Source organism: Lepidochelys kempii, chromosome 24, assembly GCF_965140265.1.
Source record: "Lepidochelys kempii isolate rLepKem1 chromosome 24, rLepKem1.hap2, whole genome shotgun sequence".
NCBI classification, from domain to species: Eukaryota; Metazoa; Chordata; order Testudines; family Cheloniidae; genus Lepidochelys; species Lepidochelys kempii.
This window is the reverse complement of record NC_133279.1, coordinates 9,569,551-9,587,829: the sequence shown is the minus strand read 5'-3', so window position 1 is coordinate 9,587,829 and position 18,279 is coordinate 9,569,551. Positions and strand designations below refer to the sequence as shown.

At 48.4% G+C, this 18,279-nt stretch overlaps 1 protein-coding gene across 2 annotated transcripts in view; it reads right to left on the bottom strand.

Annotated features, from left to right (window-relative positions):
• Nucleotides 1–17,770, bottom strand: part of F11R (F11 receptor) — a 49,025-nt gene extending 31,255 nt beyond the window's left edge. The window contains exon 1 of one of the 2 annotated variants that reach the window (XM_073323464.1): nt 17,612–17,770. Coding sequence is in view for 1 of the 2 variants with exons in the window: in XM_073323465.1 (XP_073179566.1) it covers nt 17,400–17,457 (58 nt within the window). In the remaining variant the exon portion in view is untranslated. Of the gene's footprint in view, nt 1–17,399; nt 17,554–17,611 lie in introns of those variants that run through there. The other variant, XM_073323465.1, reaches the window with a different exon arrangement.
• Between the last annotated feature and the right edge of the window lie 509 nt (nt 17,771–18,279).

The following is an 18,279-nucleotide window of genomic DNA, read 5'->3' as shown; positions in this document are numbered from 1 at the left end:
ATCCAGCTTAGAATCTGTGGGTGTTACCACAGTACACTTAAAAATTAAGATGCCAGCTGCCCCTTCCCACATAGCCACCTATTTATATTATGGTAACATTTAAATGACACCACCAGGACAGGCCCCACTGGAATAGGGACTGTATGAACACATAGTAAATGACAATCCTTACAAACTGGTTCCTGGGAGTTGGAGAGTACTTACTAGTTCACAGGCAGTGCCAATAGCTGATGTAGAACCAGGGTGGGGACAGACAGACACACATAATTGACCCAAGAAGGGTCAAATGAGTCATTCTGCTCTAAAACTATAAACAGCACATGATGGAACAGGCATGCCGAAAAAATTAAAGTAGCCATGGTTTCAGGTCACCCAGTCTTTTAATTTTTCACCCCGAACGGTTGCTAAGCAGAAGCAAGGATAAAGACCTGCATAATGCAGCTTCACTTGCCCAGCAAGGGCAGGTCAATGACATTCCTGGGACCTTTTCAGACCCATGTCCAATTCATTACTAGGCAGGCAGAGGTGGGTATCCAGGGAACCAGATCCATTGCCATTCTGCTTTATGAAATGCTGGAGAAAAACTGTGAAGGACTCTGAGCACAAAGAAATTGAGTGAAATTTCCCTTCAGATGAGGTGCTGGATAACCACCAATACAGCACTTCGTACCTGTACCTTAGGTACCTTCCATCCAAGGACTCCAAAGCTCTTTACATAAAATTTGATTCAAAAGATGGCATGTTTATTCTACCCAAATATATTTAAGCTCCTAATCTCGCTCAATATAACAGCACCTCAAAGTATTTATTAGGCTGGTAGGAGGGAGAGTATACCACTGCAGAGGTACAGCCAGCACTCAGGACAGCATGGAGAGTGCTACCTAAACAGCCGTTGTGTTACCTGCATGTCATCACACCACCACTCCTATGCACTGACGTGCTATTTAGCGTACCAGGGATAGTAGATAACTCCCCACTGAGTGTGCCAGCCTTCCCATCAATCACTGCTGCATAACAAACGCCAGCATCCAACATGTTTACACTCCAGCCAACCACTGCTGCTCTCGCAACATCCTAGAGATACCCCTGCCTGGAAGGAAAGAGCAAACTGTACATGGGGCCTTAAAGGCTGTAGGACAACCTCTAGAGATTTGAAAAGGGGGCTCTTGCCAAACCCATACCCGGATTGCATGGCACAAGAAGTTCCTGTGGATGCTCTGAACCAGCCAGTGATATCACAGCTCAGTTTGTTTCCCTGCACAAAGGGCAACAGTCTGAAACAGAATAGACTCCCCATGGACTGAACTGTGGGAGCTGCCCTTGGATTAAGGGGTCTGTACTTCTAACTCTTGCAATTTTACTAGTCTCATGATATTTGGTATTTTTCTTAAAGCCCCAACTCCTGCAACCAGGTGGTTACAAGAGAACCTCCACTTTCAGTTCTTAACAATGGTCACTGAGAAGAGCTCAAGGCTAAAAAACCAGAAGGCCAATAAAGATCACTCAAATTATTTAAAATTTCACTAATTTTAAAACAATCTTGTGGTCTGGGGGGACCTGGTCCATGGCTTTTGAATGGTTGGGGCTGGCAATGCTGAGAACTCAAGTGCCAGAGGACGGTCTTAGTTACCGTTGCTTGAAAGTGTTTAGAGGATCATGATTGCTCCAGTGGGTGCCTCTGAACAGCTCAGCTAGAATAGTCCAATATTGCATGACCACAAGACATCATGACTGCATAGTCTCCACTCATCTTGGGCTGGATTAACAGCACACCATGGAAAGACTCCCACACCCTCCTGCAGTTGTCACTCATTCTGTTCCCAGTACAGAGTCAAACTGGAAACCCTCCCCACCAAAATTGTCAGGCTGCACATTCCCAGGGCTTGAGCGTGTGGATTTGACACATCAGAGCATCAACATGTGTCATTCAAGAGCCATATTTCATTCAGGACACTAACCAAAGGATTCTGAAGAGTGTTGGCGGATTGGTGTACAATTCAGATCTGAATTAGGGACTCCTTACCTTCTCTGGGGACCAGCAATTTAGCACTTAAAACCACTTTATCTGTAGACATTAAGACACTTTATAAAGATGGGGTGGGGAGGTCATTATCTTCCCCATTTACCGACACAGGAAAAGATTTGCCCAAGATTACACAGCGGACCAGTAGCAGAGTCAGGATTAGAACCCAGGAATGTTGACTTCCAGTCGAGAAGATAAGGGAGACAGCTTTGTCCAGTGCCCTAATAGCAGCTGAAGAGCTACAGCTCTTCATGCTCCCCTTTGCGGATCCACCGACAAGGGACCCCCTCATCTGTCCCATGATGATGGGGCTCTATTCAAACGTGCAGAGTCTGAAGGAATACGCATCTGGTTAATTCAGAGAGGAGGTATTTCTGCTTATATGTCACAGATAGGGTGACCAGAGGTACCGATAAAAATCGGGACTGTCCCGATTTTTAGGTCTTTGTCGCGCATCCCAACCAATGCATGGTCAGGACGCCGTTTGTCCCGATATTTTTTTTTTTTTGCTTCCCCCATGTGTCCCGATACTTTCTCAGTTTAATCTGGTGACCCTAGTCACAGAGCGGCCTGGCACATGGCTGTTTTGCTCGTCTCTGGTAATGACTCATCCTGCCCTGACATGCTTTACTCAGTGTTTGATTGAATTTACCAGTCAGGTGAGATGGATGGGGCATGGCACAGATTCAACTGGCTGATAACTCCTAGCTTGAAGCCATGGAGCCAGCAGAGGGTGAATGACTCACTACTCGATTTGCCTTGGTCAAATCACAACAGTGAGGAGAAAAACCCCAAGGAACTTAGCAACTCAGTTCAAATCACATGACAAAGGGCAACAAATTGCTCCAGACAGTGGGTTTGTCAGGAGAAATGCTTCCTTTTAGAAGCCAGACACAGGCGGGGGAGGCAGTATCTTTTACTGGACCAACTTCTGTTGGTGAGAGAGACAGGCTTCAGAGCTTACACAGAGCTCTTCTTCAGGGAGGCAGTTTTGTCCAGCCCCTCTTCCTACCTCCTGTTTTCTAAAAGGAAACCAGTGGGTTTTCCTTTGAGAAAGATCTCAGCAGGAAGAAGAGGTGAGCCGTTTCTACCAAGAAGAGAATTCTCTCTCACGCTCTCCACTGAAGAATTTTGGGAGGAGGAGGAGGAAGTTTCCAGATATACCCTTAGCTAAGCAAGGCCAGAACATCCCACCAGTGGAACAAGATCCTGTGATTTTAGGGTTTCTCTGCAATTAACTTCATTCACATTCAAAAGGGAGCATAAAGGCTGCATCTTTGCAACAGAAAAGCAGCACAATGCACACTGATATCTAGCCCTGCCCTGCCTCCAGCCAAATAGCAACCAAAGTGTGAACCCACCTTTCCCTCCCCGAGTAAGGTGTTCAACTGAATGGCCAGATGGCCCAGTTAAATGCTATGTTAGCAAAGGAGTGTACAAAATAAATTGTCAGAGGCACAATCAAGCCCTGGGACTTCCTAGTTCACACATTGGAGAAGTGATGGCAGCTGCATTGTAGATAATATACCTACACTACAATTCCTGCTACTGCTATCACCACTGGAGTTGCACCAGAGGTGACCCTCATTTTTGCCAACATAGTCACAGCCCTCAGGAAGAGGTTTCCTATCACAGTGCCTGGGCTCAGGATTCTCTGCCTCTCTGCATTCGCTTCAAGCTCAGTTTTCACCACTAACCCTGATTAAATGTGACTGTGGCCACAGCATGTTGCACCATGGTTGTGTTGTGTCTTTGCAGACAGAAGCAGCACGTTCTGGGATTATTTTTGCATCCTGGAAGACACCAATGCATTTCTTCTGCACGCTCACACACACACAAAATACTAAGCCATTTTCATTTCCCAGCCACCTCCTCCAGAGCAGCAACAAGGAGGAAGAACGTGATTTTTCATAACTGATGCACATTATTGTTTAACATGCAAGGGTGGGGTGAGTTAGTCACAAGGACTATATTTTACTACCAGTGAGCAACTCCCTCCCAGCTGATCTCCTTGCAATGGTCTATATGCAACATCACTCAGTTTCCAGAACAGGTTTAAGCCTTGTCCACAGTGTGAGAGGTAATCATTTAAACCAAGCCATTTTCAACAGACCTGAACTCTAGCAACTGCCTCTCATGCTGCCCTGCCTGCAGACAATCCTAAAACATGCCTGCTGAACAGTAGATGGGCAATGCTTTTAGCAGGCCTTCCTCTGGGTGGCCAGATTGTCAAAGAGAGGGAAACAAAACAAGGGAGGGGCCCCCCAGGAAACATTTTGGTGTGGCCCAGAAGTATATGCCAGCGGAGAGGGGGGACAGAAAAGGGAACTCATACCCCTCTTGGGTGTGGATTGCAGTGAGGCTCAAAGGGAGGCCTCAGAGGGCAGGGGAAGAAGGTGACAGTGCCAATATGCCACGGGCCTGATGGAAAATACCCTGGGGCATCTGGTGTACTCAGCCAGGCCGTCATCGTCTGTCCAGTTCAGCTGGCCAGCCTGGGAGGGGCAGTGCTGGTAGTAGCACTGGGAGTTTTCGTGTAGATGGGTTGCTCTTTATTGCTTCTCCAGGTGGGTTTTACTTACCCCAGCTAACATTGGCCGGGTTTTGTCTAACACAATAAAACAAGTGAAACTCAGCAGAAGATCCCTTTGTTACTGAAGGTGAGTGAAAGGGGCCAGAGTGAGAGGGGCCCACCTGGAATGATTAACCCTTTCAAAGGCAGCCTTCAGTTTTCAACCATAGCCTGGGACTTTCATGAGTTTAAGGGAATTTAGTAGCCCGAAAATACTTAACCTAGGCTCCCTTGATCAGTACCCCGAGCAAATTTATAAACCCTCCTCCCCTTCAGCAGGAAATTCCCTCCCCGGACATTTATGGGTAGTGTCACTGTATTGGGGGAAGGGTCACTGATCAAGTAACTATCCATTCCCACTCTTACCTGCTGCCAACAGCCAGGATTTCAAGACACAGCCAAGCTGCCTCTGCCCACTAGAGTCCTCAGTTTCACTCTGCTCAGCAGCAGCTGCTGCCCTGCTTGCCCTTTCTACATTAGGGATTTGTTTTACCAGATTGCTTCTCATTGCTAACACTGGTACAGCACATCTTGTTTTTGCAAATCCACTCAGAGCAAGTCCAGCCGATATGGTATTAAAAGCCTCAGCAACCTGTCTACACTAAAACTCCCAGTGCTACTACCAGTAGTGGAAAATGTTTCAAAATGTTTTTAATTAGTGTAGACAGGGCCCATCCATCCTTTGCTTTAGCTCAGTGGTTCTCAACTTCACTGCAGCACAACCCCTTCCTAACAACAAAAACACGGCCCCCCCATACAAGGCTGAAGTAGTGGCCTGAGCACCGCTGCCCTGGGTGTGGGAGATGAAGCCAAAGCCCAAGGGCTTCATTCCTGGGCAGCAGGGCTGTGGTCTGAACCCCACCGCCCAGGGCTGAAACCCTTGGGTTTTGGCTTCGGCCTGGGTGGCAGGGTTTTGGCATCTAACGTGGGCCCTGGTGACCCCATTAAAACTGGGTTGTGACCCACAGTTTGATAACAGCTGCTCTAGTTCATTCTCTGGAGCCTGATGATAAAGCAGTGTTTAAAGCCCTCAGAGGAACAATTTAACTTTGGCCTAGTGAGGTAAGGGGCAGCTACATATTAACCAGAGATGCTGAGATAAGCAGCTTACTAAATGTCACTGCTCCCTGCAGCTCTAGGATAGTCCCACTAAGGACAGTGTGTGTGGAGGGAGGGAAAGGCACAACAAGACCAGTGGTTCTCAAACTTTCGTACTGGTGACCCCTTTCACATAGCAAGTCTCTGAATGCAACCCCCACCCCCCATGAATTAAAAACACTTTTATGCATTAAACACCATTATAAATGCTGGAGGCAAAGTGGGATTTGGGATGGAGGCTGCCAGCTCACAACCCCCACCCCATAATAACCTAGCAACCCCTTGAGGGGTCCCGACCCCCAATTTGAGAATCCCTGAAGTAGACGGTCTTTTTGCCTTTTAGGTGTTCTGCATAAGGACTGTGTTGAATGGTGAAGTGCAGAGCCCTCAGTCTATAAAAACAGCAGTAACTCTAGGAAAGAAAAACTGGGCAAGATGCTGCTGATACAGATTTGAAAGCCAGGAACTTGTTTTTAAACACAGAAATTACCCATTAAGGTACCCTAAACAGCCCTTAATCCATGCTTACCCTGCCCAAGTGAAATAGATGTCTGGCATGTATTAGCAAAAAGGCATTTTAAATCCTGTATCACTGTTGCTTCAGCTATGGGTTTCAGCTCAGCTCCAGACCAAGGGCTTGCCTGTATGAGATAGCCACACTGGTTTACAAACAGATGTAATTAAAACAGTGCAAAACCCCATGTAGACACACTTATTCGGATTTAAGAATTGCTTTAACTCCGATGAATCCGATGAAGTGAGCTGTAGCTCACGAAAGCTTATGCGCAAATAAATTGGTTAGTCTCTAAGGTGCCACAAGTACTCCTTTTCTTATTGCTTTAACTCAGTTTAGCTGAAGTTAGGAAGGAATCGACTTTAGCTAAATTGACATAAGCCGCTCTAATTTTAGTTTGAGTATTTACCGTGGGGTTTGCACTGGTTCAACTAGATGAGTTAAGTTGTCCCACCAGGGTTAAGTGGAAGGGTATAAGTAATTGAGCCAACTCCTGCCCAGCATGGCAGGGATGTTTCTGTGCATTTGGGATTGAATAGCCACCAGCTTCTCAAAACCTTTCCAGAAGTGCAATCAAAGGCTAGTCATCAACACCAACGCATGGCTCTGAGTGTGTAACTTCTCTGTTCAAATCTCTGCATCAGCTTTTTATTCATGTCCAAGATGATGGTCACACTCCATGACCTGACTGTGGAACATGTTGGGACTCAGATCATGCTCCTCCCTCAGCTCTTTTGCTGTCAGTTTCTGGGACTGCTCTTCCCAGAAAAGGAGGGAGATCTCTTTCCAAACACATGGCCCCTGGCAACCAGCCAGAGCGCAGCATCCTTCAGGGCACAAGTGAAGATGCATTTATTTGGTTTGGCATTTGGGCCACTCTTTCATTCCTAGGAAGAAAGCTGCCAATACACTTGATAGGTTGGCTTATTTACAAAAGTATAAATTAGTACCTAGTTGCTACACCAGCAGGTGTTTTGTAAATCATTAATACCTGCCAGTTGTATATAAATATGACAGAGGCTGGGAGCAACATGGAAGTGTTTGGCTCACTGAAATGTTTCTAGTAGCCAGTGGAGAGCGATCCACCTCTAGCTGCACCATAAACAGTAAGTAGCATGCTGCTGAAAATAAACCCATAAAAGCAGCGTACAAGAAGAACATGAACAGAGCTGAGAGCGATTCAGAGCCACTCAAACACTGGAGTTGTCCCAGGAGCTACCAGGTCTTTTGCTGGGTGACTCATCAAGGTCTTCAACTGTTCAAGCAGACTCAGGTTGCTCCCCTGAAGCTTATGGAAGCAAACTCTCCTGTTCTCCCCTCCCATGTACATGAATAGCATTGCACAACTAGTGAGATGCATTAAGAAGCTTTTTCCTCCCTTTTCAGCGTCATATCCTGGCCACTGCCTGGAGCCACGTACCAGACCCTGGCCAGAGTTACACAACAAGCCGTCAGGCAGGGGCGTGAATAGGTGTGGTTTGTGACCAACACAGGTCGGTTAGCAAAAGCAGCTATACTGGTAAAAGTGCCCTTTATTGGTACAGCTTATTTCACTCAGGGAGGCTAGAAGCAGCTATGCCAGCAAAAGCACAGTTGTGCCAGTATAAGCTGTATGAACACAAGGTGCGCTTGCCAGCAGAGTACACCGACATAGCTACGCTGGCAAAGCCTTTTATGCATAGACCTGGCCAAAGCAGAGCAGATTATAGCCTCTCCTATGTGCCCCGAGCTAACAGAACTGGTCCTTCCCCATGTGCCGTGTCCATTTTAGAAAAATGCTCTCACCTACAATGAGTAGGAAGCATCCCTACTATGGGAGGGGCCAGTCCAGTCACGTTTGCAGAAGCTACTCTTTAGTTCTTAAGAAAATTAGGTTTCTATCCCTCAGAGCTGCAAACTAAACTTTCCAAAAAGGGCCCTGATACTGTGCTGCCTTCCTGCTACAGCTAACAGAGCCTGGAATAAGAGGAGCTCAGATCCCCTCCCACCCATAGCGACAGAGCAGTAACTCTGAAACTCTTTAAAACTGACACGTCAGGCACTTCCAAGAAGTTTAGAGCCTCCTTCCGCACCCACCCAAAACCCATCCACCCGCTCTGCAAGCGCCAGCAGGACATCTTATCTGGCTATGGCTGGCTGATTTGTCGGGGTCGCCTCTGCCCCACCTCTCCCTTCAGAGCAGTGCCATGTTTGCTGAATCTGTCACAGCCCATGATGCGCTCCACTTGCAAGACACTTGAACGTGTGAAGGAATTGAGGCACAGACCCCCAGCTACATGCCATGGGCCTCAGCTTCTATTTAATGGTGCTAGCCCTCTAGAAGACCCAGAAAATATGACCCAAGTGTAAGCAACGCTGCAACTTCTACCTGAGGCTGCAGACAGCCTTCAGCAGGAGCAGCAGCTATTAAGCCCCACACTCACCACTAGTGCAGCCCAGGCACTCACTGCTCTGGGGGAAGCCACTAGCGTGGGCCACACACATGGAGAACTCCTAAGCAAGGGTGGGGCACAGCCACAGCACAGGGCCAGAGCATGGTGGGAAGGGGACTGGCTAGAGCACAAGTCAAGCAGGGCCATGGAGTGCCTGACTCTGCTGGATTCTAATGAGATTCCAGTGATCATTACAATACCCAGACCTGGCTGGAAAGTAGCACAGGGTGATACCTCTTCTGGACAGCAATAGGCAGAGCTCAGAATAGCTCAGGAGTTGCAAAGCAGCATGAATGGTTTCTGAATTTGTTTGGCAGATGAGACTGAGTCATTTGGGAACCTGCGTAAACAAGACAGGCTGTTCTTTGCTCTGCTGGGGCAAGAAGCCTTTCACACAGGAGGCCTCTCCATAGTAACTTACACTTTTCAAATTGCAGGGTGCTCAGAGAAGAGCCACAGATGATGATGAGGGGGTATGGAAAGACTAGTTTATGGAATTGAGAGCAACAAGGGACTCAGTTTGCTTTTTCATATCAGTATACCTCACTCCCCTTACACTGGAAAAGGCAAATCCCACAGGAATAGTCCCTGGGACTGATCACCTCTTTTCCAACACCAACCTGTGTCTACGCCACACTTCTGGCTGCGTTCAGCAGCAGGTTAAAATCCATTAATAGATTTTTACCTGCACGGTTGCGCCAGGTTAATATAAGTGAGATATAACTGAGTTTACAGTTTCCAAAGGCAAACTGGGATTTAGGATTGGCTCTCGGGCACACCGTTTCCACCCAGGCACTGGAAGCAGCAGTGTGGTGCTCATTTCTCCAGTCTGAGCTACAGAAGTTTGCTTTTATGTATGATGAACCCAGATTGGCTATAAAAAGATTTTTTCCAAAATCCACACCCAGGAACACCAACATCCATAGAGCAAAAGCAGATCTAGGTAGTTATATCTGAGCTCCTCACAACCACCAATGGATTTTAACCTCACACTGCTGTATTATCCTCATTTTACAGATGGCGAACTGAGGCACAGGGTAGATTAAGTGATTTGCCAAGGTCACACCAGAAGCCTGTGGCAGAGTAAGAAACTGACCCCAAGTCTCCTGATTCCCAGTCCAGAGCCTTATCCAATAAGCTATCCTTCCACCCTGCATGAGACTAACTACTGAGATCTTTGCACTTCCAAAGGAGATTTCCCCTCCAACATCTGGATCAGCAATCTCTGTGTGACTATGTCCCCAACAGATGAAAAGTTCAGGTTTATAAAAGAGAGGCATGCGCCCTCTGGGGATTTTAAAGGCTCAGGGAGCGAAAGGCAAGATCTCTGTCCTAACAGGACCCCATCAATACTTGTTCAGCCTAGACCACCAGTTTCTCCAGAGGTTCTTACATCCTTTAGAAACTCCTGCCCTCTGTCTGCACTATTGAGACAACCCTGCTGATACCGCTACCATTAACAGTCAAGCATTTTGCCCTTATTACTAATGTTTTAAAGAGATTAAATCTGTAAATACATTTTATAGGAAAACAGGAAAAATTACTTTAAGTGCTTTTTAACGCACTTAAGAAACATCTTTATCAAGGAAGATGGGTCCATCAACGGCTATTAGACAGGATGAGCAAGAAGGATTGGGTGACAGGGCATGGATCACTTGAGGATAACCTGTCTGTTCATTCCCTTTGGGGCACCTGCCATTGGCCACTGTCAGAGGACAGGATACTGGTCTTGATGGACCTTTGGTCTGACCCAGTATGGCAGTTCTTAATTTTAATTTGGAGCCAACTTTACAAAAGTATTGATTCTTTGTGTGGACAGACTGCAGCCAGCATTTGTTATAAGCACCTCTATCAGGAATTAGAGCCCCATTCATTGTCCTAGGCAAGGTACAAACAAATCGGACATCCGATGAAGTGAGCTGTAGCTCACGAAAGCTTATGCTCAAATACATGTGTTAGTCTTTAAGGTGCCACAAGTGCTCCTTTTCTTTTTATAAATCAGACAGTCCCTTTCCCATAACGCTTAGTCTAAGACAAAAGATCTGACTTGTAAACAAGACAGGAGGGAGAATGAAGGGATGTTAGGTTAGTGGTAACGGCAATCTTAGTACTCACAAGCGATCACTATTTCTAGCCAGCATCACATGGTAGTTTCACAAAGATAGATTAAGGATGGATTTAAAAGAAATAAGGTGGTGACTTTTCAAATTTTAATGAGGCTTTGTTCTCACAAGTAAAGGGCAAACATGGGAGAAAGCATGATGGGAAAAGCAGACATGCAGGTTTATTAACCCATTATCACTAGCATGTCATTAATGGAGAGAAAGAGCCAGTGCTCACACATCATAAGAATGTCATTAAAACAGCATCATGTGCAAAGGAGACTGCAAGCCCCCATGATTTAATCAAAATGGATGGTTACAAGCAACTGGGAGGTTTTGGAACAGAGAAGTGGTCAATTTGTCTGACTTCATCAAGAATACCATCCAGAAGTTGAAAAAGGGGGGCAAAAGCCAAACCTGATTGCAGGAGCTACACATGCATTCTGGAATTATTTGAAGTTTTAATTCAAAGTTAAATTTACACACATGCAACATGCATTACGTAAGACTGAAAAGAGGGGGTTTTTTTTAATGGAAATAGAGGCTACCTTAAAAAGGAGGCTGGCAGGTCAGCTTTGACCCAGGAAATTAAACAAGCACAAATTGTTTTTCTTTAAAAAGTACGTTTTAAAAACTAAAATCACAAATTTCCATTGATTTTTAGAAATTCAGTGGAAACGAACAGGGTTTAATGTTTTTTAAGTGACCTACAAAAGGGTCAAATATGTGTTTGATTGTAAAGAAGAAACAATGCACAAAAAAGGCCTAAATTGATGTGTTTTAATAATAGCTTTTGTTACATGAGAGATTAGAGCTTAACACACTCACTGACTCACTAGAGAATTAACCGGATTTTGACATTAACCAGAGCTATTTAAAGGAAACTGATTGTTTTCCATGACTTTTCATCCCTCTCCTCTAGAATGGTTGTTGATTCCCTCCATTCTTCACTTATCCACCTTGACTTTTTTCACCCCCTTCCATCTGAAAGTCCTCCCTGCCAATTTATTGCTGCTCCCCTCCCCCCCACACACCGCACCCATGCTCATCCCCAACATCTGCTTCCTCCACTCCTGTTCTTGCATTGTGGTGCGTTCCTGGCAAAACCACCATGACCAGAGCTGGATTACCCAAATAGGCAGACTAAGCACATGCTTAGGGCACCAGCAAAGCAGGGGGCACCAAAAAAAATATTTTTTTTTTAAATTTGATTTGATATTTCAAAAAAAGCAGTTCTTAAAACATTTGGGCAATGATCGTGTGTTGAAATCTCTTTCTAATATTCACTAGGAGGCACATGCAGTGGCAACAAGTGCAATTCTGGAGTCCTACTCAAAGGCTGTGGATGCATTAGAAATTATAGCTGAAGACCAATCACAAAAGGGAGAAACTATACAAACATTGCGAACAAGATGCAAGAAATAGAGTTTGTATTCATGTTGACCATGTGGAATGAAATTTTACAACCCTTTTACCACACAAGTCAAGCTCTCCAAGAAAAAGAATTGGATTTGAAAACATGTGCAGACCTCTGTCAATCATTAGCAGACCACTTACACACTTTGAGGAATGATTTGGAAGATCTGAAGACCTATCAAAAGATATCTTGCCTGATACTAACTACAAAGAAGCCCAGTCCCACAAACGAATCAGGAAAAAACAAGCAAATGATAGCAGTGCAACAGAAACGGCATTGAATCCTAGAGACAAATTTCATGCATCTACTTACTACACTATAATCGATACACTTGAAGCTCATATGAAGAGGAGAGGTGAAGTGTACAAAGAAGTATCAAGTAGATTTTCTTTTCTAAACGACATGGACTTATCTGACGAACAATATTCACGAAGTTCCCAAAAGCTAGTTGACTCATACCCTGTTGACTTGAACATGAATCTCTGTGGAGAAGTATGGCAGTTCCACTGTTATATGCGCGCAAAGTTTAATGAAACAGGAAAAATGAAATTCAATCACATTGATCTTCATGACACAATATTGAAAGACTGAATACGATGTGTATTTCCAAATGTACAGATCACACTACGTATTTTTCTAACATTGATGATTACTAACTGCTCTGCAGAACACTTTTTCTCAGCTGAAAAGAATAAAAAACCCTCAGAGAACAACAATGTGTCAGGACAGACTTGGTTCACTTTCCCTATTGTGTATGGAAGTTGACATGCTTCAATGAGTCAGCTTCAGTGAACCTATCCAGAATTTTGCAACCAGAAAATCTAGAAAGAAGCTATTTTAATTCCAGCATACATGTACGTTGTGTCATTTCAAAAAATAAAATATTTTACGGAATAGTATTGTTTTTATTTTGAATTACTTATGAGGGGGCACCATAATCTTTTCAATGTTTAGGGCCTCTAAAGGTCTTAAACCGGCTCTGGCTATGATCAGGCTAATTGCACACACTACAAATTAATTCTCTCCTGTTCTACCATCTTCCTACATGAACCACTCTACTACTCCATCTTAAATGAATCCCATGCCTCTAATTCCAGCTGCCTTTTCACCACTTTTGGGTATGTCTACACTACAAACTAGAGGTGTATTCTTAACTCAGGTTAGCTAATTTACGATAACAAAGCAGTGAAAACACTACTACTAGGCATCGTGTTAGCATCTTGAGTTAAAGTCTATAGGGCAGACTCAGATGCACTGCTAATCCAAGCTAAAAGACAAGTGTCTTCATTATTATTTTAACCCAAATTAGTGAACCTGAATTAATACATTTTTTTTTCCAGTAGTGTAGCCTACCCTTTGACTCACTTCTCAAACCTTCCCCTCCTCCCGCATCTCTGCTTCTCTCTTGACACAGGATCTTATCAATTTCTTCCCAGGAAAACAAAAAACAAAGATCTGACATGACCTTCCCTCTCCCATCTGCTTGCCTTTTCTTCACCTACACCTCCACCTCACAACTCTCTCCTCCTTCTCCCTGATCACAGACAGAAGTTTCTCATCTTCTTTCCTTCTCCAACACCTCCACTTGCCTCATTGACTCCATCCCACACACCCATTACCATCCCATCTCCTCTCTCCCTTTTGTCTCTAATCTCATTGAATACATGATCTACAATCCCTGGCTGGAATTCCTCTCCTCCAATTCCATCCTAGACCAGGGCCAGTACTGGCAGGGAGGGGAGAAGGGCTTGCAGGGCCTATAGCCATCCTAAAATTTGTCTTAGCCCTCCCCAGCAGCTGCCATTCTCCAGCCACCCAGCTCTGAAGGCAGAGCAGAGGCTGCTGGCTGGGCATGCAGCTCCAGCAGCATTGGAGAAGTAAGGCCAAGCGGGGGGAAGGGGGGTGCAAGCCTGACAGTAGCCCCCGGCTGTGTCCCTGCTCGCTGGGACATGATGCCCAAGGCAGGTGAAAGGCTGGAGCTCTCCACAGCGGCCTGGACTGACCCACTCTGGCCCAGGCTCCTGGACTCTGACCCCCCACAATCACTGCTCCCCGAGGGCTCTGCTGGCCCTGGAGCCAGGTCCCCACACCCAGGCAGCTCCTGCCAGCTGCAAGCAGCCAGTGCCCCACATTGCCCAGCTCCAGCTTCAGACCTGGCTGGAGGTAGGGCCTCATGGCGAGCGGGGGCCCACCTCAGCCCCCCCCCCCCCCCCCAGGAAGAGGCTAGGGTTGCCAGGTGTCCAGTTTTCGACCAGAAAGCCTGGTTGAAGAGAGACCCTGGCAGCTCCGGTCAGCACCATTAAAAGTCCAGTTGGTGCGGGGCTGGCAGGCTCACTACCTGGCTCCATGTGGCTCACCGGAAGCAGCAACATGTCCCTTGGCTCCTAGGCAGAAGAATGGCCAAGGGGGGTTCTATGTGCAGCCCCCGCCCTGAGCACCGACTCTGCAGCTCCTGGCTGCGCCTCCACCTAGGAGCCAAGGGACATGTCACCACTTCCAGAGAGCTGCCCAAGGTGAGTGCTGCCTGGAGCCCACACACCTCACCACGCCCCAACCCTGAGCCCCGTCCCACACCCAAACTCCCTCCCGAAGCCTCTCCTGTGCCCCAACCCCCTGCCCCAGATCGGAACCTCCTCCTACACGCCAAACCCCTAATCCCTGGCCCCACCCCAGAGCCCAGCCCTCAAACTTCACCTGCCTCCCGCACCCTGAACCTCTCATTTCTGGCCCCAACCCAGAGTCCATACCCCTTCCCACACTCCAACCCCCTGCCTCAGCCCAGAGCTCCTCTCTCCCACACTCCGAAGCCAGCCCGGAGCCTCCTCCAACACGCCGAACACCTTGGCCCCAGCCCAGAGCACCCTTCTGCACTCCAAACCCCTCATCCCCGGCCCCACCCCAGAGCCCAAACCCCAACCCTCTGCACCAGCCCAGTGAAAATGAACCAGTGAGAGAAGGTGGTAGTGGAGAGCGAGCGACAGAGGGAGGGGGGAATGGAGTGAGCAGGGGCGAGGCCTCGAAAGAGGCTGGCACCACCTGTCCTAGACCCTATCCAATCCAGCTTCCACCCCTTGCACTCAACTGAAACTGCTCCCGCCAAAGTCTCTAATAACCTCCTCTTAGCCAAAGCTCAGAATCAGTACTCCATCCTCATCCTCTCCTTGACCTATCAGCCACCTTTGACATAGCTGACCACGCTCCGCTTCTTGAATCTTGTCCCTCCTAGGCTTCCCTGACTGTCCTCTCCTGGTTCTCCTCCTACCTCTCTAATCACTCCTTCAGTAGGTTCCCCCCCCCAAGCTTTTTGGGGAGTTCTACAGGGCTCTGTCCTCAGTCCCCTTCTCTTCTTCTATACCTTATAACTGGCAAAAAGAAAAGGAGTACTTGTGGCATCTTAGAGACTAACAAATTTATTTGAGCATAAGCTTCCGTGAGCTACAGCTCACTTCATTGGATGCATCAAATGTTCAAATAAATTTGTTGGTCTCTAAGGTGCCACAAGTACTCCTTTTCTTTTTGAGAATACAGACTAACATGGCTGCTACTCTGAAACCTTATAACCGGTATTATTTGCAAACACAAGTTGGCAACTACCATCTCTACACTGACAGCTCAGACCTAGGTCTATTTCAGATCAGTCGCCTTCTGTCCAAATCTCAGCCTCTCTCTCTGATATTGCCTTGTGGATGTCTAGCCAGTATCAGGCTCAAGCCGTCTTTTGGTTCTGTGTTTGTACACGGCTTACCACAATAGAGATCCTGGTCTGTGACTAAGGCTCCTAGATGCTCGGATAATAGTAATAGCTTGAGAACTTTCAAAATTAAACACCTATTTAAAGCAAATCCTGATAGATTTGAGTTAATAGCTCTTTCTAGAAGATTCAGACACCCTTTTGGTTGAAAAGACTCCAGCTCTCTCATCCTCCAGCAAGGACAGGGAAGACAAGACTTGATATTCCTAAATGTAAAGTTACAGAAAGAAAATGAAACTTTACGACATTCAGGCTGCTCTTATACATCATAAAAGCAGCATAAAGGGAACAACAGCTTTAAACAAACAAAGCTTTCCCAGCAGTATTTGCAATCCAAACATGCCAAGTGCATGAAAACACTGGAACAATGGCAGAAAGACTACCCAAAAAAATACAACTAATTTTCATTGTTTAAGTGCAAGAAGTGAATAGCCTCAATGGTGAAGACCGAACTGGATTTCTAGAGTGATTCCAGTTTCCAGAATTTGAGGTGTTCTTGTCAATACAGGAAAGGGTATTTGTTTAGCAGCATCTAGGATTTGTGACTTAACAGGTCTCCAACTGTGAGCATTGTGAAAACAGAGCCTCCTGCAATCAGTATGTCTGCACAGGCCCCTCTACATGCCGCTGATAATGAATCAACAGCATTTTACAAACAGTGTTTAACTCACAAGGAAAGAAACAACTTCTCCCATTTCAGACCAAGCAAAAATTCAGAATGAAGCATCGCTAAAATCCACCTCCACCCTCCCAGGCCTTTTATCTGCCCAGAAGGGGCCTGGTGAGGGCTCTACAGAGGTTCAAACTCAAAGCACCAAATGTTTAGCACAATCCTCAAACCCCAAAGGCAATACGGGCCAATGCAGGGTGGGGACTCAGCTGAGAAAAGGAGGCTCAGCAACAAAACGAGCAACCTGTGAAGCAAGGAGCAAGACCCGGGAGCAAAGGCAGCCCCAAGGTGCAGGGGTCTCAACATTTCAAAGAGAGAGAGACAGACACAGCCCCATGTAACATCACCACCCAACGTGATAAAAAGTGAAGCTCCTGAACTGCCTTCCTGCCCCCTCCTCTACCCTCCCCCCCCGCCCCATTGCCCCCGCCCCCTCCTCCACCCGCCCGCCCGCCCCCAGGCCCCCTCCTTTGCCCGCCCGCCCCATTGCCCCTGCCCCCTCCTCTACCCTCCCCGCCCGCCCGCCCGCCCCCAAGGCCCCAGGCCCCCTCCTTTGCCCGCCCGCCCCATTGCCCCTGCCCCCTCCTCTACCCGCCCGCCCCCAAGGCCCCAGGCCCCCTCCTTTGGCCGCCCGCCCCATTGCCCCTGCCCCCTCCTCTACCCTTCCCCCCCGCCCGCCCCCAAGGCCCCAGGCCCCCTCCTTTGCCCGCCCGCCCCATTGCCCCTGCCCCCTCCTCTACCCTCCCCCCCGCCCGCCTCCCGGCCCAACGCCCCCTTCCCCTCCCAGCCCCCTCACTCCTGCCCCCGGCGCGGCACTCACAGGAGCTGACGCTGAGGAGCACGAAGTGGAGCCGGCCCCACGCCCCGGGCCCAGCCATCGCCCCGCGACCCACGGAACTCCGAGAGGCGACGCCCGCCGCTGCCTGACTGAGCCCCACCCGGCCCGGCTCACCGCCCGCAGGTGAGGCCCCGCCCTTCCGCCAGGTGAGGCCCCGCCCTCTGTGCCCCCATTGGATCCCGGCCAACGCTCACCGCCCCGTGCACCCCGCCTCCAGGTGTTGATTGGATTCCTGTACGATGTCGTCGATGGCGTCAGCCCTGTGTCCTGACTGGCTATCACACCTACAGCTCCGCCCTGATTGGTTACCAGTGGGGGCCCTTCACCTCGCCCCCGTGAACTTAGTTACCGCCCCAAGGCCCTCCCCTCCCCCCGCCAGGCCGCTCAGGTTGTCATGGTGACGGAGGCCTTCCTCGGTTCCACGGGCCCGGACTGTTCCAAAGAACGCGAGCCCCGCTCGGCGCTGATGGGGGCGGGGCTGCACCCAGGGACTGGGCCCCCCCCCCCCCAAATCAGAGAGGCCGCTGGGAGAAAGCTGCCCCCCCCCCCGCGCTGCCCCAGCCCAGCTCACCCCCCCACCCGTGTCCTGCACGCAGCTTCCTCCCACTGGCCTAGCGCCCGGCCCAGCTCACCCCCCTCCTGCACCTCCCTGTGGCCCAAGGTCCCCCCCTTCCCCCGTCCCTGCACCCAGGCTTAACCTCCCCACCGCCCCGTGGCCAGGAGCCCCTCTGGCCAGGTCATCTCTCCCTCCTGCCCCGCCCAAGCCAGCCCTCCTCCCCAGCCCCTGCGGCCCAGCCCACTCCCCACCCCGTGGTTCCCTGGACCCAAGCCCAGCCCCTCTCCCTGCCCCTGGTGGCCCAGC